This window comes from Solanum tuberosum, unplaced genomic scaffold (assembly GCF_000226075.1).
Source record: "Solanum tuberosum cultivar DM 1-3 516 R44 unplaced genomic scaffold, SolTub_3.0 scf00073, whole genome shotgun sequence".
NCBI lineage: Eukaryota > Viridiplantae > Streptophyta > Magnoliopsida > Solanales > Solanaceae > Solanum > Solanum tuberosum.
The window spans coordinates 1849450-1876546 of NW_006239002.1; the positions used below are offsets into that span (position 1 = coordinate 1849450).

At 36.1% G+C, this 27097-nt stretch overlaps 6 protein-coding genes across 6 annotated transcripts; all 6 read right to left on the reverse strand.

The window, feature by feature from the left end:
• Positions 1-22: 22 nt before the first annotated feature.
• LOC102589646 (receptor protein kinase TMK1-like) lies at positions 23-4378 on the reverse strand. The gene is made up of 2 exons (XM_006346428.2): positions 1846-4378; positions 23-803 (listed from the first exon to the last, which is right to left on the reverse strand). Exons 1-2 carry the CDS (start codon positions 4145-4147, stop codon positions 277-279), a joined length of 2829 nt encoding a protein of 942 aa, XP_006346490.1. The 5' UTR covers positions 4148-4378; the 3' UTR covers positions 23-276.
• Positions 4379-8684: 4306 nt separating this feature from the next.
• Positions 8685-10091, reverse strand: LOC107060374 (receptor protein kinase TMK1-like). Its single transcript, XM_015308225.1, has one exon. The coding sequence runs from the start codon at positions 10089-10091 to the stop codon at positions 8685-8687; it is 1407 nt and encodes a 468-aa protein (XP_015163711.1).
• Positions 10092-11106: 1015 nt separating this feature from the next.
• LOC102589984 (1-aminocyclopropane-1-carboxylate oxidase 5-like) lies at positions 11107-12725 on the reverse strand. The gene is made up of 3 exons (XM_006346429.2): positions 12153-12725; positions 11662-11989; positions 11107-11571 (listed from the first exon to the last, which is right to left on the reverse strand). Exons 1-3 carry the CDS (start codon positions 12623-12625, stop codon positions 11317-11319), a joined length of 1056 nt encoding a protein of 351 aa, XP_006346491.1. The 5' UTR covers positions 12626-12725; the 3' UTR covers positions 11107-11316.
• Positions 12726-15704: 2979 nt separating this feature from the next.
• On the reverse strand, positions 15705-17146 carry LOC102590301 (flavonol synthase/flavanone 3-hydroxylase-like). The gene is made up of 3 exons (XM_006346430.2): positions 16604-17146; positions 16181-16508; positions 15705-16099 (listed from the first exon to the last, which is right to left on the reverse strand). Exons 1-3 carry the CDS (start codon positions 17074-17076, stop codon positions 15836-15838), a joined length of 1065 nt encoding a protein of 354 aa, XP_006346492.1. The 5' UTR covers positions 17077-17146; the 3' UTR covers positions 15705-15835.
• Positions 17147-17836: 690 nt separating this feature from the next.
• Positions 17837-23424, reverse strand: LOC102590640 (uncharacterized). The gene is made up of 9 exons (XM_006346431.2): positions 23058-23424; positions 21607-21798; positions 21300-21397; positions 20519-20609; positions 20229-20432; positions 19889-20145; positions 19382-19472; positions 19051-19267; positions 17837-18340 (listed from the first exon to the last, which is right to left on the reverse strand). Exons 1-9 carry the CDS (start codon positions 23244-23246, stop codon positions 18132-18134), a joined length of 1548 nt encoding a protein of 515 aa, XP_006346493.1. The 5' UTR covers positions 23247-23424; the 3' UTR covers positions 17837-18131.
• Positions 23425-24757: 1333 nt separating this feature from the next.
• LOC102590990 (pollen-specific leucine-rich repeat extensin-like protein 3) lies at positions 24758-27020 on the reverse strand. The gene has a single exon (XM_006346432.2). It carries the CDS (start codon positions 26930-26932, stop codon positions 24908-24910), a length of 2025 nt encoding a protein of 674 aa, XP_006346494.1. The 5' UTR covers positions 26933-27020; the 3' UTR covers positions 24758-24907.
• Positions 27021-27097: the final 77 nt, after the last annotated feature.

Sequence of the window (27097 nt, forward strand, 5' to 3'; positions counted from 1 at the left end):
CTAATTAATATGAAATCAGACATTGCCTCATAATATTTGCATATTGGACAACTCCTAGAAAGAAGGCACAGGCAGGGTAGTAAAAGTTCAAGAAGAATCAGATGAAAGCAACTCCATATTGTCACACTAGGATCTTAACAAACCTGGAAGAACCAAGACAGGGAGAAAAAGAAGGCAAAGATAGATATAAGGGATGAGCACAAGGAATGAACAAACCAACCCTCTAAAGGGCAATACAATAGGCCAAAGCCCCACCAGTATAGTTGGACAATCAAATTATCGTCCATCCACTGACGTAAATGAATCGGCAAATCCAGATGGCCGAGTGGGTATACTTGTTTGTGTATTTTCACTGCTGCCAATGTATGAAGAAGAGCCGTCAATGCCACTCATTCCCTCGAGAGCCTGCCACTTCTTAACTGCTTGAGGTAGCGTCATGTCATAATCGATTCCATATATTTCATCCTCGTCTACTTCTGCTGGTTTCCAGAGCTCAGCCAGGGAGGAAAGCACGTTGACAGCATGACCCATGTCTGGTCTCTGATGGGGTTCCCTAGCACAGCAGTGACCAGCCAACTCAGCAACTGTGCTGACACTGGCCAGAGTTTCTTCATCAAGATCGATTGTGTGGTCAATGGCCTTACGGAATGTCTCCTTATTTATATGCATTCTGCGGAACCATGGGACCAGATGCATGCTTTCCTCGGGCTGAGATTCATCCAGAGCTCTTCTTCCAGTAATTAGCTCCATCAAAATTACACCAAAGCTAAACACATCAATCTTTGTGGTTACTCGGCCCGTAACTGTCCAATTAAATAAAATAGTCAAGTGTTAACAGTTTCTTTCATACTAATGATGCAATTCAAGATGAGAGCTATTAAATTGAATTCAAGTTGGATAGGGAGAATAAAATGTAAACAAGAAACCAAATGAAAGAACCCGATCAATGCCTAAAGGAGATAAACTACACTTGATCTGAGCCTAAAGGAAATGAACAATAGCAACACAGCTTTATCATCGAGGAAGAAAATACAAAATCAGAAAGGCAAGTGTTTTCCCGTAATACGAAAAAGTCATCATTCAACACGAGCACAACACCTAAATGGCGGTAACATAACTAACATGTGGAAATAAGAGAAAGGTTACCAGGAATTCCCACATCTTACTGAAGAAGTAGATTTAAGTTTTGACTGTCAAGCAAAAAGTCAAGCATTTCTCAGAAGTATTTAAATTTGCCTTGATTAGAGGCATATTGCTTATTTTTATGTTCTCAGACTTGCACTCCACCATTCGAAGATATAAGGTACAGCAAAAGTTCATCTACTGCAATCCTACCATAGAAACTTCTCTAACTCTCTATAGGAATTTATTCATTTTTTTGATAAAGGTAGTGTTCCCAACTCTCTATTGGTTTTACTTCCACTGTATCAGGGTGATGATATTAGCAAAAGTGTACAAGAGAGTTAGCTCCAGTACAAGAACCTAGCTAAAATCAAAGAGCTTACAAAATCCAAAAAAAGTGTCAACACTATTTAAAGGACAAAATCCAGCTAAACAAATAACTAGGTACTGAATTTTAGGGAGTGATTCAAAGTTGAGACCCATTCAAAACATCCGTGATTTCAACGTTCCAAAAGATCCAGCTAGAATAGGCTTCCCTGATGGTCTGTAGATGCAGACCCAAACAACTAAACAAGAGAGGAAGCAGTTCCTACTTCCACTGTCACCTGTTAAGCCTATTAATCTAATATTATTGGCCTTATATACACTAACATACGTCCATTTATGTAAGCAAATATATGCAAAAATATAAGGAAATTAAACAGGTCACATGATGAAGTTTACCTGCATACTCTGGTGCAAGATAGCCAAAAGTTCCAGCCAACCTAGTAACCAATGAAGTTTTTCCCTCAGGAGCAAGGCGAACAAGTCCAAAATCTGCAACTTTAGCCCTCATATCATCTCCCAAAAGAATGTTAGATGGCTTCAGATCTCTATGAATGAAGCTCTGTTGAGCTAAACCATGAAGATATTCAACACCCCTTGCAACATCCAGTGCAATGATTAGCCTCCTTGTCCATTCGAGGGGATTTATCCCTTCTTCCTTCCAGTTGAAAAGATACCTGCTGACTGTCCCTTGTGGCATATATTCATATACAAGTAACCTCTCATTTCCATCCAAGCAATATCCTAGCAGTGCCACCAAATGCCTGTGGCGGACCTTAGTAAGCACCGCAATCTCAGACGTGAACTCATCCAATCCCTTCTCGCTCATAACTCCAGATTCCATCCTCTTAACAGCAATTTTAGTTCCATCATGTAACTCCCCCTTGTAAACAGTTCCAAATCCACCTCTCCCCAATATATTCTCCTCGCTGAAGTTGTTCGTGACATTCCTCAAAACTTGGATGGAAATCACCATGTTACCAGCCTCAACAATGTGCAAGTCCCCAGGTGCACTGCTTCCACAACTGTACGTTTCCGTTGTCCCTCCATTGACACTTGAACCAGCAACTGTGATCTTAACAGCATCTTGGTCAGATCCTGAATGATGAGGATGAATAACCACTGCGTGTGGACTCTGAACTCTACCGGACTGCATGCGCTTAGTCCTGTAAAGACAAAACACAAATAATCCAGCAACTGCAACCGCACCACAAACACCACCTATCACTGAGCCCACAACAACTCCAGTTGAAGATTTTTTATTACCATTCCCATGAGTTTGTCCACCTCCACCCCCATCGGGTGAACTAGGAGTACTCCCGGAAGGTGCAACTGGAGGTGGACTATCTTTCCCAATATTGACATTGCCATCATATTTAACCAATACATTGCTCTTAAATGGTGGGATTTTTCCGTAAAGTTGATTGTTAGAAACATCGAATTCCTTTAGGTTTGGCAGCAATGCGAGCTCATTTGGAATAGTTCCTGTAAGAAAATTGTTTGCTAGGATCAACTTCTGTAATGATGTAATGGACGAGTAGTTGGGAGAGATTGTCCCAGTAAGTCCCATTTTCTGAAAATTCAGCACTGTAATGTTCCCACCATCACAGGTAATACCAATCCAAGACGAACAAGGATCATTCCCCTTCCAATTCTCAGCAAACCCCGTGGGATACCCCACAGCCTTAGCCACACCCAACAGCGTATTAACTTGTGAGTCACAAGGACCCGGCTGTGACAAACAAAAACTATTGGTATTATCCAACATATCCACTAGCACTGAAGATGGAAAGTTTGGCGTAGGCCCTTGAAAAAAGTTGTTTGTCAAATTAACCATCTTTAATGAAGGAAGATTAACCAATGAGTCTGGCACTGGACCAGTGAAGCTATTGTCTCTCAAATTGCACTCTCTCAACTGAGTCAAGCCCGAAAAATCAGGCAAAGGGCCTGTAAACTTATTGCCTGAAAACCAGAGTTGGGTTAATGAGGTCATGTTCTGTACCACATCTATTGAACCATTCAACTTACTATGGAGACCATTTAACCACAACGTTTGGATAGAAGAACCCGAAAAATTCGAGGGCAGGGGACCCTCAAAATTATTAAAGGCCAGATGCAAATCTGTTAAACTAACAAAGGTATCTCCACCAAAGAAATCAGGGATTTTACCAGTAATATTAGCAGAATTAGCAGAGAAACTTTGAAGAGAAGTGGCATCTTTCAAACTCTCTGGTACAGACCATGGCGAAAAGGAATTGGAATCCAAGTTAACATTTTGTAAATTAGTCATACCCTCAAAAAAGTCGCTAGGAATTGAAGTGAACCCATTGTTGTTAAGAAGAATGCTCTGCAACGAGTTCATCCCAGCAAAAGTCGGAATCGCCCCAGTAAGTGCATTGTGTTGAACTTCAAACACCTGCAGTTCCGTCAGGTTATTCATGTTTGGTGGTAGAGAACCTTTTAGCCCTTGATTCCCTACTTGAATCCTAGTTACACGACCATCTTTAGTACACGTAACTTTACCCCATTTACAGGGGTCTGGATCGTCCCAGTTGAGTGAACTCGGTGGGCTGATTCCCTTCTTCAACTCTTGCATCACTGCAGCATCTGTTGCTGCACTACCCTGAGAGTATACAGAGACAACAAACGACAATAATATCAAGAAACACACAAAACCCAGATGAGGTTTCTTCAACTTCATTTTGTTCAAGAAAATTCTGCAGAATGACTCAAAAACTGAACTTTTTTCCTTGAAGAAAAGGGTTGTTAGGGTTTTCTTCAAGTTGGGGATAAAGAAGAATCGCAGAGTGTGACAATGAAAAAGGTGTGCAGATTGAACGGCGGAGACTGTGGGAAGAAAGGGAGGAAAAAGGTTGGGAATTTGGAATTTTTGTTTGCTTTCTTTATAGAGTGGATAAAAAAGTCAAGTGCGTAGGAGTGGGGAGAACATATATACTACTATATATATGATTTTGCATTTTCGATACCTATATATACTACTTTTTTCCACTTTACCCCGTCCTCTTAATTTATTTTACTTTTACAAATTTGTTATCACCTCCATTTTATTTTTCGTCACATCTTTTGTCCTAAAAAAAATTATGCAATATAATTTTAATTAAAATATTATATTCATTATTGAGTATGTATATCAAGTATTAATAATTAACCTTAGATTTTTAAATAAATAGGATTAATAAAAATAATTTAGTAAAATAGGTCCCTAGTAAATAAGTTATTAAGGAAAGTAATAGGACAACAAGTATATTATTTTTATTATTGAGTAACAGCATAAATCATCAATAGTTAAACTTAGATTTTCATAATATTAGTAATAAGAATAATTTTCTAAAGCAGATCTATAATAAATAATTTCTTAAGGAAAGTGTCTATTCAATAACGGACAAGTAAAAAAGAAAAACGTTCATTTAAATACCATTTCTTTAGTACCAATTTATTTGACACGTTTTTTTCTAGTTATCTTTTATATAATTAAAAATGAATTTAATTGTGGTGAAATGTCGTCCTATCACTAAAAAAAAGGATTAGAAAAGTTATTTAAAAAGTGGGTTAGAACATGCAAAATAGTGGATATATTAGGGTGCAAAAGGTAAATATGGGAGTTGTTAGGCTTTCCATAAAAGGGAGAAGTCTGTTCTGTTGAGTTGTGGGTAATGAAGTGAGAGAAAAATAAATGAATACAGCTGTCACTTGCGCGTGGGGTCCCCACTCTGGTCTTAATGTGGACATGCTTGATTAATTTTTGGGATAATTCTAATTAATATTATGTTTATTTTCTCTTAATAGTATTTTTAACCTATTTATCATCAACATAACAAGTTATAATTTGGCCACTTTACTCTAATTATTACAAGGAGATCAACCTTATTAATAGAGATCTCCCAGTATCGATTTGGAGATGACAACAATGTCGTGTTAGCATCAACATAGAATATACGAAATTCTTAAAATATGGATATTGAGTATTAGACGAAATTAACTCAAATAAATTATAATTTTTGCGAGGTGGGTCGATGATGGCTCTTATTTAGGCATGGGAAGAGGTTTTGGGGTATATTTTTTTAAAAATAAAAATTGTCATTATGAACGTATAATGCCTTGATGTTAGGTTTGGTAAAATGACCTTTGTCTTGCCTATTTGTTCATACAAAATATAGGAGAATGACCTAACCTCAAAGGTACAAGAATGATGGTAACTTACCATATGCAAAAAGAGGGATCCTACACATCTCCCATCTACAACTAACTATTCATGACATATATATACTTCAAACTAACTAAAAGTTTTTTTCATATTTTCTTCTTATTCTACGAAATTGACTCGTATCAAAATAAAATAATAATTATATTTGAGCGTCGTATAAGTTTCAATGCAGTTTTATAGTTTCATGCATATCCTGGATGCCGTATAAGTACTATATATGCCTTTACCATTATGCTAGAGATTCTCATGTATATCTTTCTTATTAAGTTCTTATATATATATTGTAATTTTTTGACCAAGCCGTCTAACGTAAATGATATCAGTGATGACCTTCTTTAGTCTAAAATTTCTTCAACACATCAATAATAATTTGGCAGTCCAGCTCCATCTGAAAATTAGTAAAATCATTATGAATGCATCATCTTAATTACTTTATAATATAGTTAGCTTTCAATGCTTCCTTTTGGTATTCAGGAAGCTTGCCGTTTTTCCTATTTAATGAAGCCAACCATATATTTTTCTTTCTTATTCGATGTTCGATACCCATATTGAAATCTGACTAAATTTAGATTTGTATCAGAAAGTCTCAATCATATATTTTTTTTTGTTTCTTATTTGGCGTTTGATATCCACATTAAAATTTGACTAAATTTAAATTCGCACCAAAATATCCCATATTAGAGCTAAAACGCTAGTTACAAAGGAGGAAGCTCTGATTAGGAAGCCAAACTTATGTCATTGTCATTAAATTGATTTTACCTCTTATTTCTTACATTTTATATAATATAATATTATCACATAGTAATGTCTTTATCATATTCACCCCTAATAAACTGGGATACGCTAAGTCTTCGGACATTTCACATTTATACAGAGCAGCACATCACACATGTTCTAATTTATGCTGCAAAATCAAATTTTTGAGATTCAAATAAATTTTAATCATGAATTTGGATACAAAATTTTTAAAATAAAATTCATATATAATTAAAAATTACGTAAAAAATAACATAAATCACAATAATTAATAACTAAAACATTTTAATAAACATATAAAGAAACTCAATCAAAAAAATATTTAAATAACTTTCGAAATTCCAATTATATCACGTTAATTAATACACAAGGCATAATAAAAATTAATCCTCGAGATTTTCTTTCTAGGAAGAGCATGAAATAGTTCCTAATTATTTCTGTTGGGTGTATTATTGGTGGTCTCATTTTCAGTATGTGGGGACAAAATTTGAACACAACAGCAAAATGACAAGCCAAAAAAAGGAGGAGCAGAAAATACGAATTAAGTAACGACAACGAGAAAAAGTTGCTTTGGTTTATTTACGTTAGAAATATCAATCATATACATACAATAATATAGTGTCGTATTCAGAAATTTCACGAATAATATTCAGATGTCAAGAAAAATTTCTCTAATCAAAAAAGAATTACAACCAAATCAACCAATAATTAATTACTAAATTATAAAACTTTTAAAATAGAATCAACGATTATATAGATTTGAAACTAACATAAGAAGACAAGAACAAAAAAATTATTATCAAAAACATAATTTAAATATATTATTAGTAATTGTATTCAATGATCTAAAATTTCATCATTTATTCGATAATATACTTCATGGTTGAGAAAGTTCTTTCAATCGTTACAGTAGGCCAGTAGCAACGGAAAATAACAAAGCTAGTCTTTCTAATTGGAATATAAAAGGATAACTAAAATTCTTCTTTATCTCAACTAGTTTTTTTTTAAAGTTCACTAAATCCACCTAAATTAAAGATTCTTCTATCAATATCACATACTGACATACATCAATAATATAATTAATAAATTGATTCGACACCCATACTAAATTGATCAAGATCATCAAAATATAATTCAGTCATTCTTATTATTATTATTATTATTTGTGGAAGCTCAACCCAACTGCACCCCTATTCAATTTTGGGCACATAGTATGGTCCATTATAACGTCAACTTGATAGATACTCTAGGTGTTTAACCTTCTAACTTTTAATTCCCTGCTGCCAGGTATTATTTGTTGGGCATATTATATTGAATATGTGTGTATTTTTTCCCTGTACATTAATAGTGATGGATAGTTTTTTTATTTGGACGTTTGATGATTCATCATTTCAACTCATTAGATTGATTTGTCTGTTTCACTGAAAAGAATGGATACCAATTACTATCAAAGTCAACTGTTACCTAAACATAAAATTAATTTCACTGTCCTTTTCTGCTTAAAATTGAAACCAAGTTTGTTCAACAAATAGAACGAAACAAGAAAAGGGAATTTTGACCTATCAAGTAAAATCTTGAGCCATCGTTTGGTTACTAGAATGGGACAGACAAAAATATCCCATAAAATTAGCTATTCCATCTTTTGTGGGATAACTAATCACGCCATTTTAGTAATTAATTACGACTTGCAATTGTGTTGGTTCAATCATTCTCACTCAGACAACATTTCACTAATTAAACGATGGATTTTTTTTAGCCTAGAGCCAGGAAAGCGAAAGCTCGAATGGTAAGTTTAAGTTGATCTTGCCCTCCTTTGGATATAAGGAGAGGTTGTTCTAATTCTAGAACCAGAACGGTAAGTATATCCACTTATGAAGGCTTTTGAATTTTGGAAATTGAATTAATGACGTTTACTTCTTAGGAATGTTGAAAAAAAACTAATTGGTACGTGATTTTGTGAATATGCCTATTTCTATTGTTTTTCCTTCATTGATTTGATTCTTTCTTTTTTTGAATATGACTGACTGTATTTATCTTTTTCCTTCATTGATTTTATTTTTTCAATAGATACCAAGATTCAATCATTGGAATGCCCTGTGCTTCAGTTATAGTGAGTTTGATACCAAAATTAAGTAAAAAGTTCTTAGTTGAGAGACCATATGAGATATTATCTCGAAATAAATGAGAACCATAACTTCAATATAAATGAACTACATAACTGAAAACAATAGCTTAATAGTACAAGGCTTCTCATAGCCTACATTTGTTTGAACGTGTTTCCAGGTGCAGATGTAGGTGGCTTATCTTTCCCAATATTGACGTTGCCTTCAGTTTTAACCACTACACTGCTCTTAAATTGTGGGATTTTTCCGTAAAGTTGATTGTTAGAAACATCCAATTCCGTTAAGTTTGGCAGTAATGTGAGCTCATTTGGAATAGTTCCTGTAAGAGAATTGTCTGCTAGGATCAACCTCTGTATTGACGTAATGGACGACAAGTTGGGAGAGATTGTCCCAGTAAGTCCACTTTTCTCAAAATTCAGTACTGTAATGTTTTCACCATCACAAGTTATGCCCAGCCAACGCAAACAAGGATCATTCCCCGTCCAATTCTCAGCGAACTCCGTGGGATACCCTACATCCTTAACCACATCCAACAGTGTACTAACCCGTGAGTCACAAGGACCAGGCTGTGACAAACAAAAACTATTGGTATTATCCAACATATCCACTAGCACTGAAGATGGAAATTGTGGCGTAGGCCCTTGCAAAATGTTGTTTGTCAAATTAACCACTTTTAACGAAGGAAGATTAACCAAAGAGTCTGGCACTGGACCAGTGAATCTATTATCTCTCAAATTACAATCTTGCAACTGAGTTAAGCCCGAAAAATCAGGCAAAGGGCCTGTAAACTCATTACCTGAAAACCAGAGTTGGGTTACTCTGGTCATGTTCTGTATCACATCTATTGAGCCATTCAACTTACCTTTAATACCATTTAACCACAACGATTGGATAGAAGAACCCGCAAAACTCGAGGGCAAAGGACCCTCCAAATTATTAAACGACAAATGCAAAGTTGTTAAACTAGAAAAAGTATTTCCACCAAAGAAATCAGGGATTTTACCAGTAATATTAGCATAATAAGCTGAGAAAATTTGAAGAGCAGTAGCACTTTTCAGACTTTCTGGTACAGTCCATGACGAAAAGGGATTGGAATCCAAGTAAACACTTTGCAAATTAGTCATACCTTGAAAAAAGTCATTAGGAATTGAAGTGAACCCATTGCCATTAAGAAGAATGCTCTGCAATGAGTTCAATCCAGAAAAACTCGGGAGCGGACCAGTGAATGCATTTCTTTGAACTTCAAAAACTTGCAATTCAGTAAGGGTATTAATGTTTGATGGGAGAGAACCTTTTAGGCCTTGATCCCCAACTTGAATCCTAATTACGCGACCATCCTTAGTACATTGAACTTTATCCCATTTACAGGGATCTGGATCGTTCCAGTTAAGTGAATTCGGATTTATTATTTGTTTCTTCAATTCTTGCATCACTGCAGCATCTGTAGCAGCACTGCCCTGAGGCTGAGAGTATACAGAGACAACATTGGACAAGAGTATCAACAAACACACAAAACTCAAATGGGGTTTTTTCAAATTCATTGTGTTGGTCAAGAAAATATAGAACAAGTTCAAGAAATTGGAATTTTTGTTTGTTTTCTTTATGAATTCTTGTATGAATTTATAGAAAAAATTATGAGAGTTCCAAATGGTAAGTTTGACTCATGAAGAAAGAATGAGCTTATTTTACCCTTTTTTATGGATGGTAATTTAATGATTGGATCAAATATTAAGAATTTAGGGAAAAAAATTAATCATAGCAAGATATTGTTACCAAGAAACCTTTTTAAAGAGAATAATTTTATGAATTCAAACTGAAAAACTGGCTAGATTAAACATCATCATTCATATACAACCTTTTCCCACTTTACTGCGTGCTGTTAATTTATTTTATTTTTACAAAATTGTTACTTCCAGATTCTATGTTATGTCACATCATCATTAATACAATTTTCTATAATAAAAAATAAGTTTTAACTTTAATTTTGGCATACATCACTACCCACCCTTCCCCTTAACATAAACGGATCGTCATGGCCTTCTCCTGAGTTCTCAAAAGAACCTATGTCGCTCTATCTTCGTAGTCTTGATTTTGCTATCGGAAGCTCTGGAAAAGTCAGAATAGGAGAGTACTCGATTTGGAATGGACTTACCATTTAGATGATTCCACTATGCACTTGGCTACACAACATTTATAGTAGGTGCATTCTTTCCGCCCTTAATTACATAATTTTTACTTATTCATTTGAGCAATTCAGATAGATTTATTATTTCTCCTTTTTCATATTATTCTTATCATTGAGTAAGTACATGAAGAATTAATAGTCAGACTTAAAATTTTAAAATATATTTAATAAAAATAATTTACTAATATAGATCTCTAATAAATAAAAATAAATTCTCGACAGACATGTCAATTCAATAAATTACAAGTAAAAAAGAACAAAGGAGTTACTTTCACATGATGTAGTCTGTTTTGCAAGGAAATCAGTCTCACAGTTAGTTTTCCTGTTCTGCAAGGACACAACTTGTGGATGTTTTTCTTGGATATGATATGTTAAGGCAAAGATAAGATCATTGTAATATAAGATGAGATGAAAACAATTACATTGACTCTACTGCAGAAGTGACACAATTTGCTGGGATTACACATATAGGAGATTCAGTGTTTTCATTACAACTAGACAGAGACACTAATAAAAGATGTTATTATTTATATTACATGACACATTTACTTGAAGAAGACATAACATAAAATTCATTTGTTTCAAGCCTTGAAATGATCAACTGGAAGGTTTTCCTCATCACGCGTCTTGGGATCGTGTTTTCTGCGATGAGTGTAAAGCATTCCCCAGTTATAGGCCTTATACTTTGCAGGGTTCTTCTCATTGACCTTCTCCTCCAAGGGTTGTATCCAAGTACTATGCGATGGATTGACGAAGAATGGAATTGAAAATCTACTCCTTTCAGTATTGAGCACGACGCGATGTTCCACACTCTCATATTCACCATTGCTATACACCTGGTGATCATTTATAATAAGTACCAGTTATATATAGATAGATAGATATATCAAGAATACAATATTATTTTCTTTGATAAGCGAGCGTACCTGTGTAGCGTCACCAAGATTTACAATGTAAGCATCAGGAGTAGGTTTAACTCCTATCCATTCTCCATCAGTTTTCCTCTTTATTTCAAGCCCTCCGGTATCATCTTGAGACAAAATAGTAAATAAACCAGCATCTTTGTGTCTACCAACTCCTAAAGCCAGATGAGGGACAGGACAAGGAGGATAATGATTTATCCTTCCAAAAGCAACTTGGTCTTCAAAGAACTCATTCAGCCTTTTTGCTGGCAAGCTTAAGCTGAGTGATATCACTTCTGCTAACTTGTAAGCCAACTTTTGCATTTGTTGAATATACTCTTCACACACCTCCCTGAAAATCCAATCATAAATAAATCTACTTATATGCAAAATATTACTTTGGGATCAATCATACCCTTGACGTTAAAAAATCATTTAGAGTAAAAACAGCTTTCTCAAATTCAGGAATAAGTTTTCTTCCCTAAGATATTTTTTTGATAGTAGAATATTATTACCTCAATCCTGGAGGGTACTGAGGCCATTGGTTGTGAAACTCCCTGAGCTCCTTGTCATTAGGATCTTGAGAAAGTGGGACCATAGCTGTCTTCTCAACAGTAAAATCAAAGACTTCTTTCCAGTCCCTAATCTTTTTTGTGAGCTCAGTATCATAATATCCCATGAAGTTCACCTCATTTCTCTTCACTTTTATCTTTTCCTCTTTAGGTAAACCAAAGAACTTTCTTGATGCCAATTCTATCTTTTCCCTGCACTCTAAGGACACCCCATGATTGATCACTTGGAAGAATCCCCACTTCTTGCATGCATTTCTTATTTCAGCAACTAGACTTTCTAACTCCGCGTCAGTCGTCGATGTATATGGACAATTCAGTATTGAGAGATCAATCACTGGAATGCCCTCTGCTTCAGTTTTGGTGAGTTTTGGCCTGTGTTCAACATCTTGGATGATTGCTGGATGGACTATTACCATTGCTCAAATTATTTGCTTAGAGGATTACAATCACAGATTTTGGACACTGGAAAGTGCTTTGTCATACAGAAATTGTTTTAGGTTACTGGGAGTTTTATAATCACAACTATGGCTCAACATGCCAAGAAATTATACACCTGCTACATTTCTTTATTACAATCATTGGAGGGGTTTTGTTTGCATCAACTTTAGATGATTAAGTAATTATGAAAGCAGGTAATTAGTACCTTTCACACTTCATGTAATTTTTAGGTTCTCAATAATGATTTAAGGTTAGCAAGATAAACAAACTATTTACAAGAAAAAAACTACCCCACTTTATTCCCTCCAGCATAATAATACAAGACTTCTCATAGACTACATTTGTCATTTCTCTCCTTCAAGTACCTTTCGGTCACAGATACACTGATGTATCGTACTCTCTTTCGACCAAGTCATCATAAGAAAATACTGCAAAGAGTAGGAAAGAATAAATGATTGAAAAGCTCAACAGGCTTTACATCACCACCATGTTATCAGTGGCGGAGTCAGTAATTTCGTCAAGGGTGTTCAAACTTTAGATGATTAAGTAATTATGAAAGTAGGTAATTAGTACCTTTCACACCTCATGTAATTTGTAGTTTCTCAAAAATGATTTAAGGTTAGCAAGATAAACAAACCATTTACAAGAAGAAAAAAAACTACCCCACTTTATTCCCTCCAGCATAATAATACAAGACTTCACATAGATTACATTTGTCATTTCTCTCCTTACAGTTCTACTGCACCTTTCGGTCACAGATACACTGATGTATCATACTCTTTCGACCAAGTCATCATAAGAAAATACTGCAAAGAGTAGGAAAGAATAAAGCTCAACAGGCTTTACATAATCAGTACCATGTTATCTGATCCTTCAATTTTATGAAAGTTTAATCATTCACCATCAAATAATGGAAGAGAAGATAAATAATCAAAAAGTTCAACTGACTTGATATCATGACCTTGCAAATATCTATTAATCATTGCTTCTTCAAGTCCTAAGATCAAATAAGGCATACATTAGGTGATTAGGGGTGGCAAAATCAAATCTCACCCGTCCAACTCGCTCAACCCAATTAAGCTTGAGTTGGTTATTGACCCGTTCATTCATTAGCTCAATCCAAAAACTAGGTTGATATGTAATCCGAATTGGCTGATGACAAATCTTGTCAAAATATTTTATTTTATTTTATTTTCAATTTGATATGTTATATAATAAAGAAAAAAAAAAATTATTAAGTACTAAAATAGTTTAAAAGAACAAATAAAACAATCAAGCTTATTAAAAATTGGGTGGGGTTGGATTTTGACCCGATTATTGTCTTAACTCGGGGAATTTTCACATATAGCCACTCAAAATAACTTAATTATGCTTCATAGCTATAGTTTGCTAATTACGATTCGTTGAGCGAGATTGGAAGAGGGAGGAGAGAGGCAAGCGAGATTGGGAGAGGGAGGAGAGAGGGCAGAGAGTGAAGAGAGGTGAATTGTATATGTATATCAGTTAGATAATTGTATATATGTAACTAGTATGTATATGTATCAATGATTGTATTTGTATTTTTACATTCAATTTGTATTTGTATACAATTGAATCGAGTTCAAACATTTGTATTTGTATATCTAGTCTCTCTCTCGCTATATACAAACACAAATTATACATTTGTATTTGTATAATTTGTGTTTGTATAAAGTGAGAGAGAGACTGGCAGAAGAGAGGCGAGAGAGAGACTGAGCAGGGAGAGGAGAGAGGCGAGGGAGATGATTGAAAAAGAGGAGAAAGGCGAGAGAGACGAGAGAGATGAATGTAATTATAGCTGGAAGTAAGTTTCAAATTGTAATTAATGCAAACTATAGCTATGTTAGTTAATTAACTAGTACTATGTTTGCTTAACCGTGTAAGAATTATCTCCAAACTGCAAAAGGAAAATAGTTAACTGGATGGGAACAAATATTTTGATAGTCATTACATTGAAACTAAGTATTGAAGTTCAATAAATAAAATGAGAACAAGAAAAGCACTAATGGATCGACACTGACAATCACAGAGATGTAAACAGATTTTGGAAAGTGGAAAGTTCCTCCTTCATATTGTTCTAATTTTCAGTATCAACCTTTACGTCCTCCTCTCCATTGATGAGATATAATTGTTTGTACTTGAACTAAAATCCATTAATTATAGGAAATAGAGGTCGTTCATTAATGTCAATTCTGAACACTGAAATTTCAATGCATCGTGTAAATGTGAATTGACTGAAGTTTTATGGTTAAGTAGCATACAGAAGCAACCCCACATTGGCTATTATTTTGAGGCATTCAATAACTAGAGGAGTTCGACTTTCGTTAACTTAATTACTTCCATGCAGAAGCAACCCCACGTTAACTTAAGGATGCATTGCTTTGGCTCAGTAAGTAACAAAGTTATTACTTAGTGTGAGATTAAGAGTTTAGTCTCATTATTGTATTTGAAGTCTGTATTCACTTTTGCTTGTGATTAGTGAAAGCAGTTGAAAATCCTGTGTGACAGGTCGTGGTTTTACTCCCTTGAGCAAGGAGGTTTCCACGTAAAACTCCTTGTTCCCATTGTCGATTGTTTCAACTCTTTACTGCATTCTCTTTGTACGTTTGACCTGGTACTATAACATATTGGTGGACGCTTACATTCCAACGGTGTCCTTAGAGTGCAGTCAAAAGATTGATTTGGCATCAAGAAAGTTCCCCAGTTCTTGCATGCATTTTTCACCTCAGCTACTAATCCTTGCAGTTTTTCTCAGTAGATATATCTGGAGAATCCAGTGTTGAGAGATCAATCACTGCAATGCCCTCTGCTGGATCAACTTCTCCCATAGCTGAATTATTTGCTAGCTACTGGTGTTCTTCTTAGAGGATCACAATCACAGAGGTGTAATAGATTTTGGACAGTGGACAATTCATTGAGGTTGCTGAGGTTTTATAGTTGTAACGACGACTGAAGCCTAAAAATTTCTTTATAAGTATTGATGCAAAGTAGGTAATTAGTGTCTATATCTTGTTTGATTTACAGATCATTAACTTGTAATTCTAAATAATGCCTTAATATTATAGAAAGATAAGCAAATCATTTTACAAGAAAAAGACTACCACTTTATTTCCTTCCAGCTGAAAACAACAGCTTAATAATACAAGACTTCTCATAGACTACATTTGTCATTACAGATCACCATTTCTAAAATGATATATTTGAACGTTCTCGACATTAAGTTTCTTGAAATTACTAAGGTTTCTTGTAGTGCGAAATTCTCCCCAGTTGTAAGCCCTGTATTTTGCTGGACTTTCTTCATTTGTCAGCTCCTCCAGAGGCTCAACCATTACATAGTGAGACGGGTTGAAGAAAAATGGAACGGAGAATCTCTCTTTCATGGAGCTTGCTATCACCCTATGTTCAACACTTTCATATCTGTCATTGCTCCAAACCTGTGAAATTTTTTGGCTCAATTCAAGTGTTTTGCTTTTCTATCAAGAATTAGGCAGCACAGCATGGGACAGTAGTCATACCTGAATTATGTCACCAACGTTGATAATATAAGCATCTGGAGTTGGTTTAACCTGTATCCACTCTCCATCTGTCTTGCGTTTCACCTCGAGGCCTCCAACATCATCTTGAGCAAGAACAGTCAGGGCACCAGAATCCTTGTGCCGCCCAACTCCCAAAGCCAAATGATGAATTGGGCATAGCGGATAGTAATTTAATCGCATAAAACTTGTTTGGTCCTTAAAGTAGCTGTTGAGCCTTTTGGATGACAGGCCTAAGCTTAGAGCAATTAATTCTACCAACTTGTATGACAGTTTCTCAATACCTCGAGCGTATTCTTCACATGCCTCCCTGCAATAAAGTCCAAACTACTCCATTAGATCATAGAACCATTTCTAAAAGCAGCTATGATGCCTCAAAAAATTGAAAAAGGAAAAATGGGGCACCTGAAATTAGCAGGAAAATTAGGCCATTGATTCTTCAGTTCCATGAGTTCCATATCATGGGGTTCATGAGAATCAGGCAAGAGAGTTGGATTCTCCACAACAAAATCAAAAACTTCTTTCCAATCCCTAACATTCTTGGTATGCTCTGTATCATAAAAACCCAAAGGGTTATCTTCATCTCTACTCACTTTCCTCTTCTCCTCAGTAGGCAGCAAGAAGAATTCCTTTGATGCTCTCTCTATTTTCTCGCGACACATAGATGGAACTCCATGGTTGATTACTTGAAAGAAACCCCATTTCTGACATGCATCACCAATTTGTGCAACAAGATTTGTAATTTCTGAAGAAGAGCTTAAAGAATCAGAGGTTAGAATTGGAGAGAGATCAATTAAGGGTATGCTTTCTGCCTCAATTGTACTCTGTTTTGGCCTGTGCTCTGTTTCTTGAAAAAAAGATTCATCGATATTTCCCATGATAGATATTTCACCTTCTTTTCTTTTTTTTTGGTTACAAGTGAGAGGGTGAGAGGAGAATTTGGTAGTTCTGGCTGTAAATTGTCACATGATATATAGCGACAGGACTGAATGGATACATTGAATATGGACATATTTTGATGTTTGCCATTTCATTAACTTTGGCACATTTGTTTCTTTAGCATTGCAAATTTGTTTTTTATTTTTTTATTTTATTTATATTATATATTATATTATTAGAAATATGGAAAAGGACGTAAGAGATAATTTGGAAAAAAGAAAAAAAAAAATTAATTCTGTCAAATTTGATTTCGTAGCCTTTCACAAACTTAATTCTAAAAGAGAAGTATTGAAAACGCATACACCCCTAAATTCTCACCAAATTCAGGAGTGTTCTCTTGATTTTTTTGTTAAGAGTCTCCACGCCCAACAAGTGTTTGAGACTATTGTCAATCAGGGGTGTATATGAAATATTCAGATTGGAAATGGTCATAAGAAATCATTTCCTCAATAATTCTTCATATTTAACGTTATGTACTTAACAAGGTTTACAAACATCAATGTAAAAATATCTGCCATGATAATCAATATCTTCTGGAGACATGACCAGATTTGAATTTAAAGTTAGTAGCTTAGGTTACTGTTTTTTAAGAAAAAATCACATATATAGTCGACTGTACTAACTGCTTATCACTATAGCAATAGATGCACAAGAGAAAGCCAAAATAAGAAGGTTCAAATTCGTACAAGAATACCCATGTGTCAAAGGCTAAGACTCGAATTCTTCAATAAAAATAAAATTTATTTCTTTCCTTCAGATAAAAACAGAAAGGAAAGTATACTCTCTGTAGCTAAGAGTTAATGGAGATATCACACAAGTTCACCATATGAAGAATGGAAGACACCACTCCCAGATTGTATAAGTCTCAAGGGATAAAGGTATATGGAGAACTAACCAGATACAGTTATTTACACGAAAGAGAGAGAGGAGGGCGGGGGGAGAGAAAAAGGAAAGCTAAAAGGACTAAGTGTGAAATTTTGCATCAAGAAATTCTTCAAGCAGCAGGCATTGAGGTTGAGATGACCACATAGGGTAAATATTGAAGGCCGTCCTGAATTTTGCCCATGGCTGTGCTATGAGCTGCACGAAGATTCTCAGCATATGCATTGGCCTTATCCTGAATTGATTTCTGTGGAACCTCATGTGAATCAGCAGCAACACTCTTCACTGCTGCTAAATATGCTTCAGCCACTTCCGATATCCCTGTAAAAGTATAACGAAGCTAATCAAGAGAGATAGACGCCATCCACTTAACCCAAATTTTTTACACCAAGAACAAGCCATATCATGAGGAAACACGTTCCATAGGCAAAATCAGCTGAACTGTTCCTTAAGGTGTTATTCATACCACAGGTAGACAAAACAGTCTCAAGGAAGGCAAACCTTTCTCCAAATTCAATCACCTCATTACAACATTATCAGACCAGTAATTTTGAATTCAGGAGCAGAGAAACCCATCTTCAGTTGAATTAACAATCACTAAACAGAGCAGTTCTCATAGTTATGTTCCAAAATATTTACTAGGACACCTGGAAAACTAAATTAACTACAATAAAACTTTATACAACTTTTGGACAGAAGAAACTAGACCAGCAAAATATACTTGATTTTACCAGTTGACTAAGTAGTTCTCTCTAGCAACAAATGCAAAACAAAATGAAGTATCGTAAATCATAAAAATTACTACTTTATTTGTACATAATCCTCAAATTCCTACCCATGTGCTTCTAATCTATGTTTGATGATCTTTTTAATTTTTTTTTATATACAAAACTAGAGAACGTAAATGGGTTGGTCATCTATCAATATTAGATGCAGAAACAATGAACTACAGATGAAATTACTAAGAAGGGAATAAAAAAACAATATAAAAGTCATAAAAGCGTAGAAGTATATGTTAGACAAAGATCTACCTGTAATAAAGCTGGAAGAAACTGCTTCAACACATCCAGTCATTGAAAATGCCTTCGATCGGATTACCTTAGCTCTTTCAATTGAATCCTCAGGCCATTCCATTTTCAGAATTTCCACATTTGCATCTTGGTCCGCAACTTTATTTGCAGTTGAAATGATTGATTTCCCAAGCATTACAAGTTGAGTTGCGGCAAAACAACACAACTCTGAAAGTCTCTATGTACATAAGAACAATCAGTGAGAAGTCAAGTAAATTCATTACTCCCAAAAAAGAAGCTGCTAGTTTCTTTGATCAAAAAAAGGTTGCAGACTAACTAAACATTTACATACATGAACACCCTCTGAATGAAGAGTATCCAGTCTTCGAGTAGTCCTTTGAACCATGTCATTAGGAGCTAGTCCAACCAAAACATTTGTAAATCTGCAATTCAATGAAATCCAGAACTTAATACCAGTATCCCAGTTCTTAGCAACTAGACACAAACTTTAAGGTAATCACTCTACTAAGCACAAGAACTTAGTGCCCATTTGGATAAACTTATTTTTAGGTGCTTTTACTTTTAAGTAATTTTTTTGTTTTGGAGGTGTTTGGAAAGGTTATAAAGTGCTTTTAAGCATCCACTTTTAGGCCAAAAAATTTAAAAATTAGTCAAAAGTAAGGTAACATCTACTTATGACTTTTGACTATAAGTCCATCCAAACAGGCCCTTAGTGCTTGGATTCATGAACTGTCAACATTTCAATCACATACTCTCCGTTTCCATATATTTCTCCAGAACATATTAAAGTAGAAGAAAATTAATTAAAAGGTAAAGCATATTAAAGTTCAATGTTTACCCTGCTGCCAATTCTGCAGCCTTGTCCACACTAGAATCATGCAAATTCTTCACCTCATCTGTGCTGTCTGCAATGCCAGTTTCAACTTCCTTTCCTTTTCCCGACTCTTTACCACTTTCATATACTTCAGAACTCAGGTCAAAAATCTGTTGAACCTCTTTAAGTTTTCCATCATATGAAGACCTTTGATCAGATGGAATTTTCGCTTTTCTTCTGTTGAACAACAAAGCATAATGGTTGGACAATGCCTCCAACTCCTGCATGTAATTCACATGATAAGACACTGGATTTCCAGAACAAACTCAACCAAGTACAAAGATCAATATGAGTAGGAACTGACCTCCAATTGCTCAGGACCTCCATAAATATAAAAGCATCTATCAAATGTAACTTCTTCATAAAACTGATCTTCATCTGTTTCTCCTCCCCCTTCTTTGGAGCCTGGGTCAACTCTAATACCAGTTTCTGAGATCAGAAGATCCATAGTTTCTTTTCCAAGTAGCTCAAGCACATGCATTCCTTTAGCAGTAAAAGCTTTTCCAGTCTGCAAGAAATTGTTCACAATAAAAATAGCAGCTAAAACACACTCCACCTGCCCAAAAAGAATAGAAAATCAGATCTTATGCAAACCTCTAGTATGGATGGTGCAACAGAACCAGTTGTGGCAGGTAAGCCACCATGCTGAACTGATTCAGCAATACTTGCAGCCGAATTTTCAAGCCTGAAAACAAAAGGCAAAATAACATTTGCTTGGCAACTTTGGCATTACTCAACAAAGGAATAAGCAGATAACTGAAATTGGTAACAGTATATTCATAAGCATAAAATTCTATGTTGGGTCCAAATTTACAAAAGAAGATCAGTCAGTCCTACTGTCCTTTCCTACTTACGAGGACTCCAAAACTAACATTGCAGGAGCACAAAGTTCTCATGCTTAATGGGAAGGTTCTTAATTTCCATGTTACAGGCAGTTGGAGTTTGTGACTACTTCTCTTAGTTCCGATATATGTAAACATAAAATTTCTATTACTCCAGGTCATATTTTCACCTAATTTGCCAGAGGAAATATTCATCAATTCATGTGTCAAATCATAAAATTTTATCCATTGCCACAATAAACTAAGCACAACAAACTGTAAAAGTCAACAAAAACAAACTCCCATTTTGTCCCCCAACAATCAGCTCCATTAAGTACAGCAATTCTTTTCAAACACAAGATGAGCAACTGCATAAAATAAATCTAAAAACTTGCTCTGAAGAAGCTGGGTAAACACCCCTGTGAGGTGAAGGTTCCAGAGAACGGGAGTAAGAAAAATAGCAATCATGTTGCGATCAGTTTTTTTTTCTTTTGATCAAGTAAAATTTAGTTTTTTTCAACAGTCATGTCACAATCATACACAAGAAGACATACTTGTGGACTAAATCAGAACTTCCTTTGAATGCATTTCCTAATGCTTGCCAAGCTCCTGAAGCGAAATTCTCGACTGAATGGTCAATAACTCTCAAACCCTGCACATATTTTAGAAGGTTAAAAGCATGACCATACCAAACAATTATAGCATATCTACTTCTGACCTTAAGATACTTTTGTACAAATTAGCGGAAAATGGGGGTCGATTGTGGAAGGGATATCAATGCTCAAGAAGAACTTTTAAAAAATAAAAATTGGATCCCCTATTGAGTCAAGTAAGCAGCACAACTAGTTTGGTAGCACTTGCCTGACCAAGCAATGAGTCTTCACTAGCTTTCTCTAATTTTTCAAGAGCAGCCTTGCGTTTTTTGTCATTCTCATCTTCACTTTCCTCTTCAACCAATACTTCTCGTTCATCCTCTTTCAAGGATTCGGTGTCTTCCAGAGCATTTTGCACATCTGCAAGGCTCTTTGCAGCTGATTTAGCAGCTTCAACGGCCTGCAAAAGTGAAAACACATATAAATATAATGCATGGAGCTATTCAAGGTGTATGTTTAAGTGTGCAATCCTTCCATAACAACAAAGAACAAGTACCCACAATTGTCAACCAAGAGTTTATTAATCTGAGGGCCTTCAACCCATTTTGTTGTTCTAACGCTCAATAAACAAAGTGTAGGCTAGTCCTATAAAAATGGAAGGTGAAAAGGAAAAGAAATAGCTAAATTCAAATGGCATGCAATCTAGTGATAGGACTTAATGTTTGGATTATATCAAGTTACGGTACTACTCTCAAGCACCAATACATAATTACCTAGAGCTCCTTCCAGAGACAAGAACAGATAACTACAAAATTATTAACAGAATCAAAATGCCAATTAGAATTAAGTTGTTACTAAATTACAGAATGGATAATATTTGGTTCTGGTTTCAATGAATGTCAATTTAATCTAAAACAGTTGAAGTTAATCTTTGCCTCCCAGGAAAACCCTCTCCAGTTTCCTCCTGTCAAAATTCCATAATGCTACTACGTTGCAAAACAGAAATTTAAAGGGATCTTATCAATAATTCATCTTGCTTAAATAAACAGGCACACCAGCCACAGGTGTGCATCAGAGAAAATAGTACAACAAATTAGCTACAGGCTTACCAGTATCCAAATATAAAAGATTTTGTTTGGGTTTCTGCATCACTATGACACTTTCCAAGTACAAAAAGACCTAACGTCAACTATAATGTTGCTGATGATCATTACAGAATGATATCACAGTAGCTTGTAGAAATGATGTAGACCCACACATGCTCCCCTAGGAATTCTATCCAACTCCAGCCTCATACAAAATACTCTGAATACCCAATTATCACTAATATCATATAGCAATCTTAGGCATCTTTCAGTTGAGGCATTGCAAAACTTGTGATATGTACCAAATTACTGAAAGGGGGAGTTCTAAACACACTAGTTGTCTAATTCCTATATCAGATCGTAGAACTAGTAGAAACTGTTTTTTTCCAGAATTTTGAAGATGAAATTACTCATAGCTCATTCACATAACTTGTGAAGTTGCGCCTAACATTGTCACATCTCATTAGTACCCAAAAGAAATATAACAAATTTCTTACATTTGAAACGACGCTAATATATTCTGTCAAAACGAAGTAAATCTAAACAGCAAGATCAACGAGATAAAAACAGCTACATAACAAATGCAACAAAAAAAGGAAAAATTTGGAGTTCAAATGCTAGGAAAGATGAGTACATTGCGAGAGATCTCTTCGGCAGCGGTGGTAGCAGCTTTCTGAATGTCCGAGATATAAGAAAACGCAGAAAATCCCCATCCTCCCCATCCTCCACCACCGCCGGCGACTTCTGGTACCGGAGGTGGCTGAGCTTCTTCTTGCTTTTCAACAATCTCTTCAGTCGAAGGCTTCGTCGTGTCGTCCACCATCTGAGAAGATCGTAGCGTCGATGTAGCTATTGATTTTCACCGCCGGAAATTGCTGAGAGGAATAACCAAATTGATAATCTTCGCGATCTAGTTGTGAAAGTTCAAACGTGCTTCTTACGGCGAAATGAGTACGGTGCGACGTCGTAAAATACCATTGCACTGCACTGCTGACCCGACCCGGCGTTGTATTTGGGCTCACAAAAAATTAGGTTACCACTGTCAGGTGCTTTTTGTTTTGACAAAATTAATTTTTTTTAAATTGATAACAGTTGGTGCACACTCCAACTAATTTCACAATATTTGATCAAATATCAACAATAAATACGAGATAACTTTATCCGTCAAACAAAAGAGATCAACTTACCGTGATTGTCTTTGGCGAAATTTGAACATATGAGATCATGATTATTATTATTTTTAAAAAGGTAAAAAATATTCTTAAACTATCTGAAATAGCTCATATTTACCCTTAAACTATATTTCGGCTCAAAACTACTCTTCACGTCAAATTATTGAGTCAAAAGTACCCTTCTTATTAACGGAAGTTGTTAAATGTCATGTGGATGTCACATTGCATGTCAATACAAATTACTTTTTTTTCCACTGCCACATAGACTAAATCCCTAAATCCTAATTACTATTTTTTTCCCTCATTTCATTATTTTTCAGAAACAATTTCAGCCCTTCTCCCTCATTGAAGTATGTTATTGAACAAGTAAACTTTATCACCGCTAACCAGAAAGTATTCAGCAATAAAACACCAACAATCGTAACTTGATAAACTAATTTGCAAAATAAGGAACATTAACAGTGGAAGCAAATATTTGAACTTCATACAAAACATGTTGAGCACAAAGCACACTAGCTTGTTGTTTGTTAAAAACCAGCAGAGTTGGTCAATAGCTAGAAATAAACTAAGTAAAGAATTAATGAAGAAATAGAGAAAGTTCACTAAAGCTGGACATAAACTAAGTAAAGAACTAATGAAGAAATGCATTACCAAACATTAAGTAAAAACTGGAAATCATCACAAAATCTGGACAAAACGAAACTTCAATGAAGGAGAAGGGTTGAAATCGTTCCTGGAAAATAATGAAATGAGGGGGGAAAAGAGTAATTAGAATTTAGGAATTTAATCTATGTGGCAGTGGAAAAAAAGAGTAATTAGTATTAACATGCAATGTGGCATCCACATGACATTTAACAACTTTCGTTAATAAGAAGGGTACTTTTGACCCAATAGTTTGACGAGAATGGTAGTTTTGAGTTGAAATATAGTTTAAGGGTAAATATAAGCTATTTCAGATAATTTAAGGATATTTTTGACTTTTTCCATTTTTTTTTAAATAAACACGATACAAAAAGGATAAAGCGGTCCTACAATGTTTTTAGCGCAAATTTGTAACCAACAAATGAAATGTGATGCAGCTGTTACATCAGTGATAAGACTTTCAGCCTCATTTTCAATGAAGATAATTGATAGGATTTAAATACTGAAATATGTTGAAACTGCAGAATGATTTATTCAATCAGCACCATCTAATAGCAAATTTCCAATTTTTCAGTGTACAATTGATAATGTAAACGTTTTTTTTTCAATTGATATGTGTTTACAGATTGATTGGTACACATTGTTTTAAGTAGTCCTAATGGCGAACTTCTTAATAACCTTGGAAAATTGGTGGTGGTGGTGAGGCGTATAGCGAGCCCAATGTTGGGGGAAGAGCGACATCCTCAAAAGTGGGTGGAGGTGGAGACATTACCGGAGCTGGTGGTGGTGGTGGTGAGTGGACTGGCGGTGGAGGAGAGAATACTGGAGCAGGTGGAGGTGAAGCTACAGGTGGCGGTGGTGAGGCGACTGGTGGTGGAGGTGAGGCTACCGGTGGCGGTGGTGAGTGGACTGGAGGTGGAGGTGAGGCAACAGGTGGTGGTGGTGAGTGGACTGGTGGTGGAGGTGATGCTACCGGTGGTGGTGGTGAGTGGACGGGAGGTGGAGGTGAGGCAACCGGTGGTGGTGGTGAGTGGACAGGAGGTGGAGGTGATTGAACTGGTGGTGGTGGTGAGTGGACCGGTGGTGGTGGTGAGTGGACTGGAGGTGGAGGTGATGCTACCGGTGGTGGTGATGAGTGGACTGGAGGTGGTGGTGGTGGTGGTGAGTGGACTGGAGGTGGAGGTGATACTACTGGTGGTGGTGGTGGTGAGTGGACTGGAGGTGGAGGTGATACTACTGGTGGTGGTGGTGGTGAGTGGACTGGAGGTGGAGGTGATACTACTGGTGGTGGTGGTGGTGAGTGGACTGGAGGTGGAGGTGATGCTACCGGTGGTGGTGGTGGTGAATGGACTGGAGGTGGTGGTGAGTGGATGGGAGGTGAAGGTGAGGCCACTGGTGGTGGTGGAGGAGGTGAGGCTACTGGTGGTGGTGGAGATGGCTTTGGTTTTGGAGTGGTTGGTGTTGCTGGTTTTGAAGGAGTCAGGGTTTTAGGTGGATCTTTTGGACTCTGCCCTTCCCTTGAAACTCCGCAATGACCTTTACTGCAATCAACAGGCTTGCTCACTACTGGGAAACACTCTTTCTCCGTCCTCTGCTCTGATCTCCCCCCCAAACAATTCTCATTACCATCTATCTTAACTTGTTTCGTCTGTGATGGCGTACATGTTTCATCCATGCTCTCAAAGTAGTTCTTAGAGAATGTGAAATTCGTCAAACTAGGCAACGTGCAAAGGTTCTTTGGAACATTTCCCATGAACTTGTTCGATGCAATGTCAAAGATTTCCACTTTCTGCATCGATTTCAAATCCTGAGGTAACGATCCAACAAACTTATTTCCACTAATATCGAACAGTGTTAGGCTCGTGAGCTTAGTAATCTCTTCAGGCAAACAACCAGAGAGCTCATTGTTGGTGAATACAAGCTCATCTAATGAGTTGCCCATTTTACCAATACTGCTCGGGATGCAACCATAGAACTTGTTATTTGCCAATACCACCACGGAAGCATTGGAATTGCCCAAGCTTTCAGGGATGGTGGAATGGAATCGGTTATTGTTGATCAATATTGCATCAAGATTCTTCTCAAATAGCGCGGAAGGCACTTGACCTTCAAAGTTGTTGAACCTAAGATCAAGATAGTTGAGTTTAGGCAACTCAAGAACAACATCAGGGAATGGCCCCACGAAACGATTGTTGCTGAAATCAATCTCATCCAAAAGCGTAAGATTTTTAATGCTCTTGGGAATGATTCCACAAAATCTGTTAGAATTAATGTGGATGAGACTCACATCAGCCAAGAGGCCAAGCTCCACAGGGAGATGTCCAGCTATGTCTGCATGGTTAAGATCAATCCCAGCAACAACAGAGATGTTGGGATCATCAAGAGCATTGTCACAAAAGACACCATTATAGGCACATACATTATTACCCTCCCAATTAGCTGTGAAGTTTGTTGGATCAGAGTAAATAGCTTTCTTCCATGCCTGAAGAGCAACATAAGCTTTCTTCAACCTGGCATTTTCGAATTTCATGTTAATGGTCATTTCAGACTCGTATGTATTTGGAAGCTCGCCATTGTTACCTAAAAGTTGGCGACGGGCAATAGAAGCAGCTTCAATATCAGATAATGCAAAATATGATGGAGAAAAAGAACAGAAAGATACAAGGAAAAAGAGAAAGCAACCCAAGGCCACCATGTTTGTAAGTCCACCTGTGGGTAAGGCCCAAGGCTGCTTATTGTAATATATTCTTCAAAGCAAAATGGGGGGTATTATATATGTAGGCAAAGGAAGGAAATTTAATGGTTGATAAGCTATCATGAATTTTGAGCACCATAGAATTTGGAGGGTCAAAATAAACTT

Coding starts and splice junctions, on each gene's coding strand:
- LOC102589646 (XM_006346428.2), bottom strand. CDS start 4,147: ATGAAGTTGAAGAAACCTCATCTGGGTTTTGTGTGTTTCTTGATATTA. Junction 804..1,845: donor TCTTGCACCAGAGTATGCAG/GTAAACTTCATC, acceptor TTAATTGGACAG/TTACGGGCCGAGTAACCACA.
- LOC102590640 (XM_006346431.2), bottom strand. CDS start 23,246: ATGGTGGACGACACGACGAAGCCTTCGACTGAAGAGATTGTTGAAAAG. Junction 21,398..21,606: donor AAGACTCATTGCTTGGTCAG/GCAAGTGCTACC, acceptor AAATATGTGCAG/GGTTTGAGAGTTATTGACCA. Junction 19,473..19,888: donor GCTGCAGAATTGGCAGCAGG/GTAAACATTGAA, acceptor ATTGAATTGCAG/ATTTACAAATGTTTTGGTTG.
- LOC102590990 (XM_006346432.2), bottom strand. CDS start 26,932: ATGGTGGCCTTGGGTTGCTTTCTCTTTTTCCTTGTATCTTTCTGTTCT.
- LOC102589984 (XM_006346429.2), bottom strand. CDS start 12,625: ATGGTAATAGTCCATCCAGCAATCATCCAAGATGTTGAACACAGGCCA. Junction 11,990..12,152: donor CAGTACCCTCCAGGATTGAG/GTAATAATATTC, acceptor TTGGATTTTCAG/GGAGGTGTGTGAAGAGTATA. Junction 11,572..11,661: donor ATCTTGGTGACGCTACACAG/GTACGCTCGCTT, acceptor AATGATCACCAG/GTGTATAGCAATGGTGAATA.
- LOC107060374 (XM_015308225.1), bottom strand. CDS start 10,091: ATGAATTTGAAAAAACCCCATTTGAGTTTTGTGTGTTTGTTGATACTC.
- LOC102590301 (XM_006346430.2), bottom strand. CDS start 17,076: ATGGGAAATATCGATGAATCTTTTTTTCAAGAAACAGAGCACAGGCCA. Junction 16,509..16,603: donor AATTTTCCTGCTAATTTCAG/GTGCCCCATTTT, acceptor ACTTTATTGCAG/GGAGGCATGTGAAGAATACG. Junction 16,100..16,180: donor ACGTTGGTGACATAATTCAG/GTATGACTACTG, acceptor AAAATTTCACAG/GTTTGGAGCAATGACAGATA.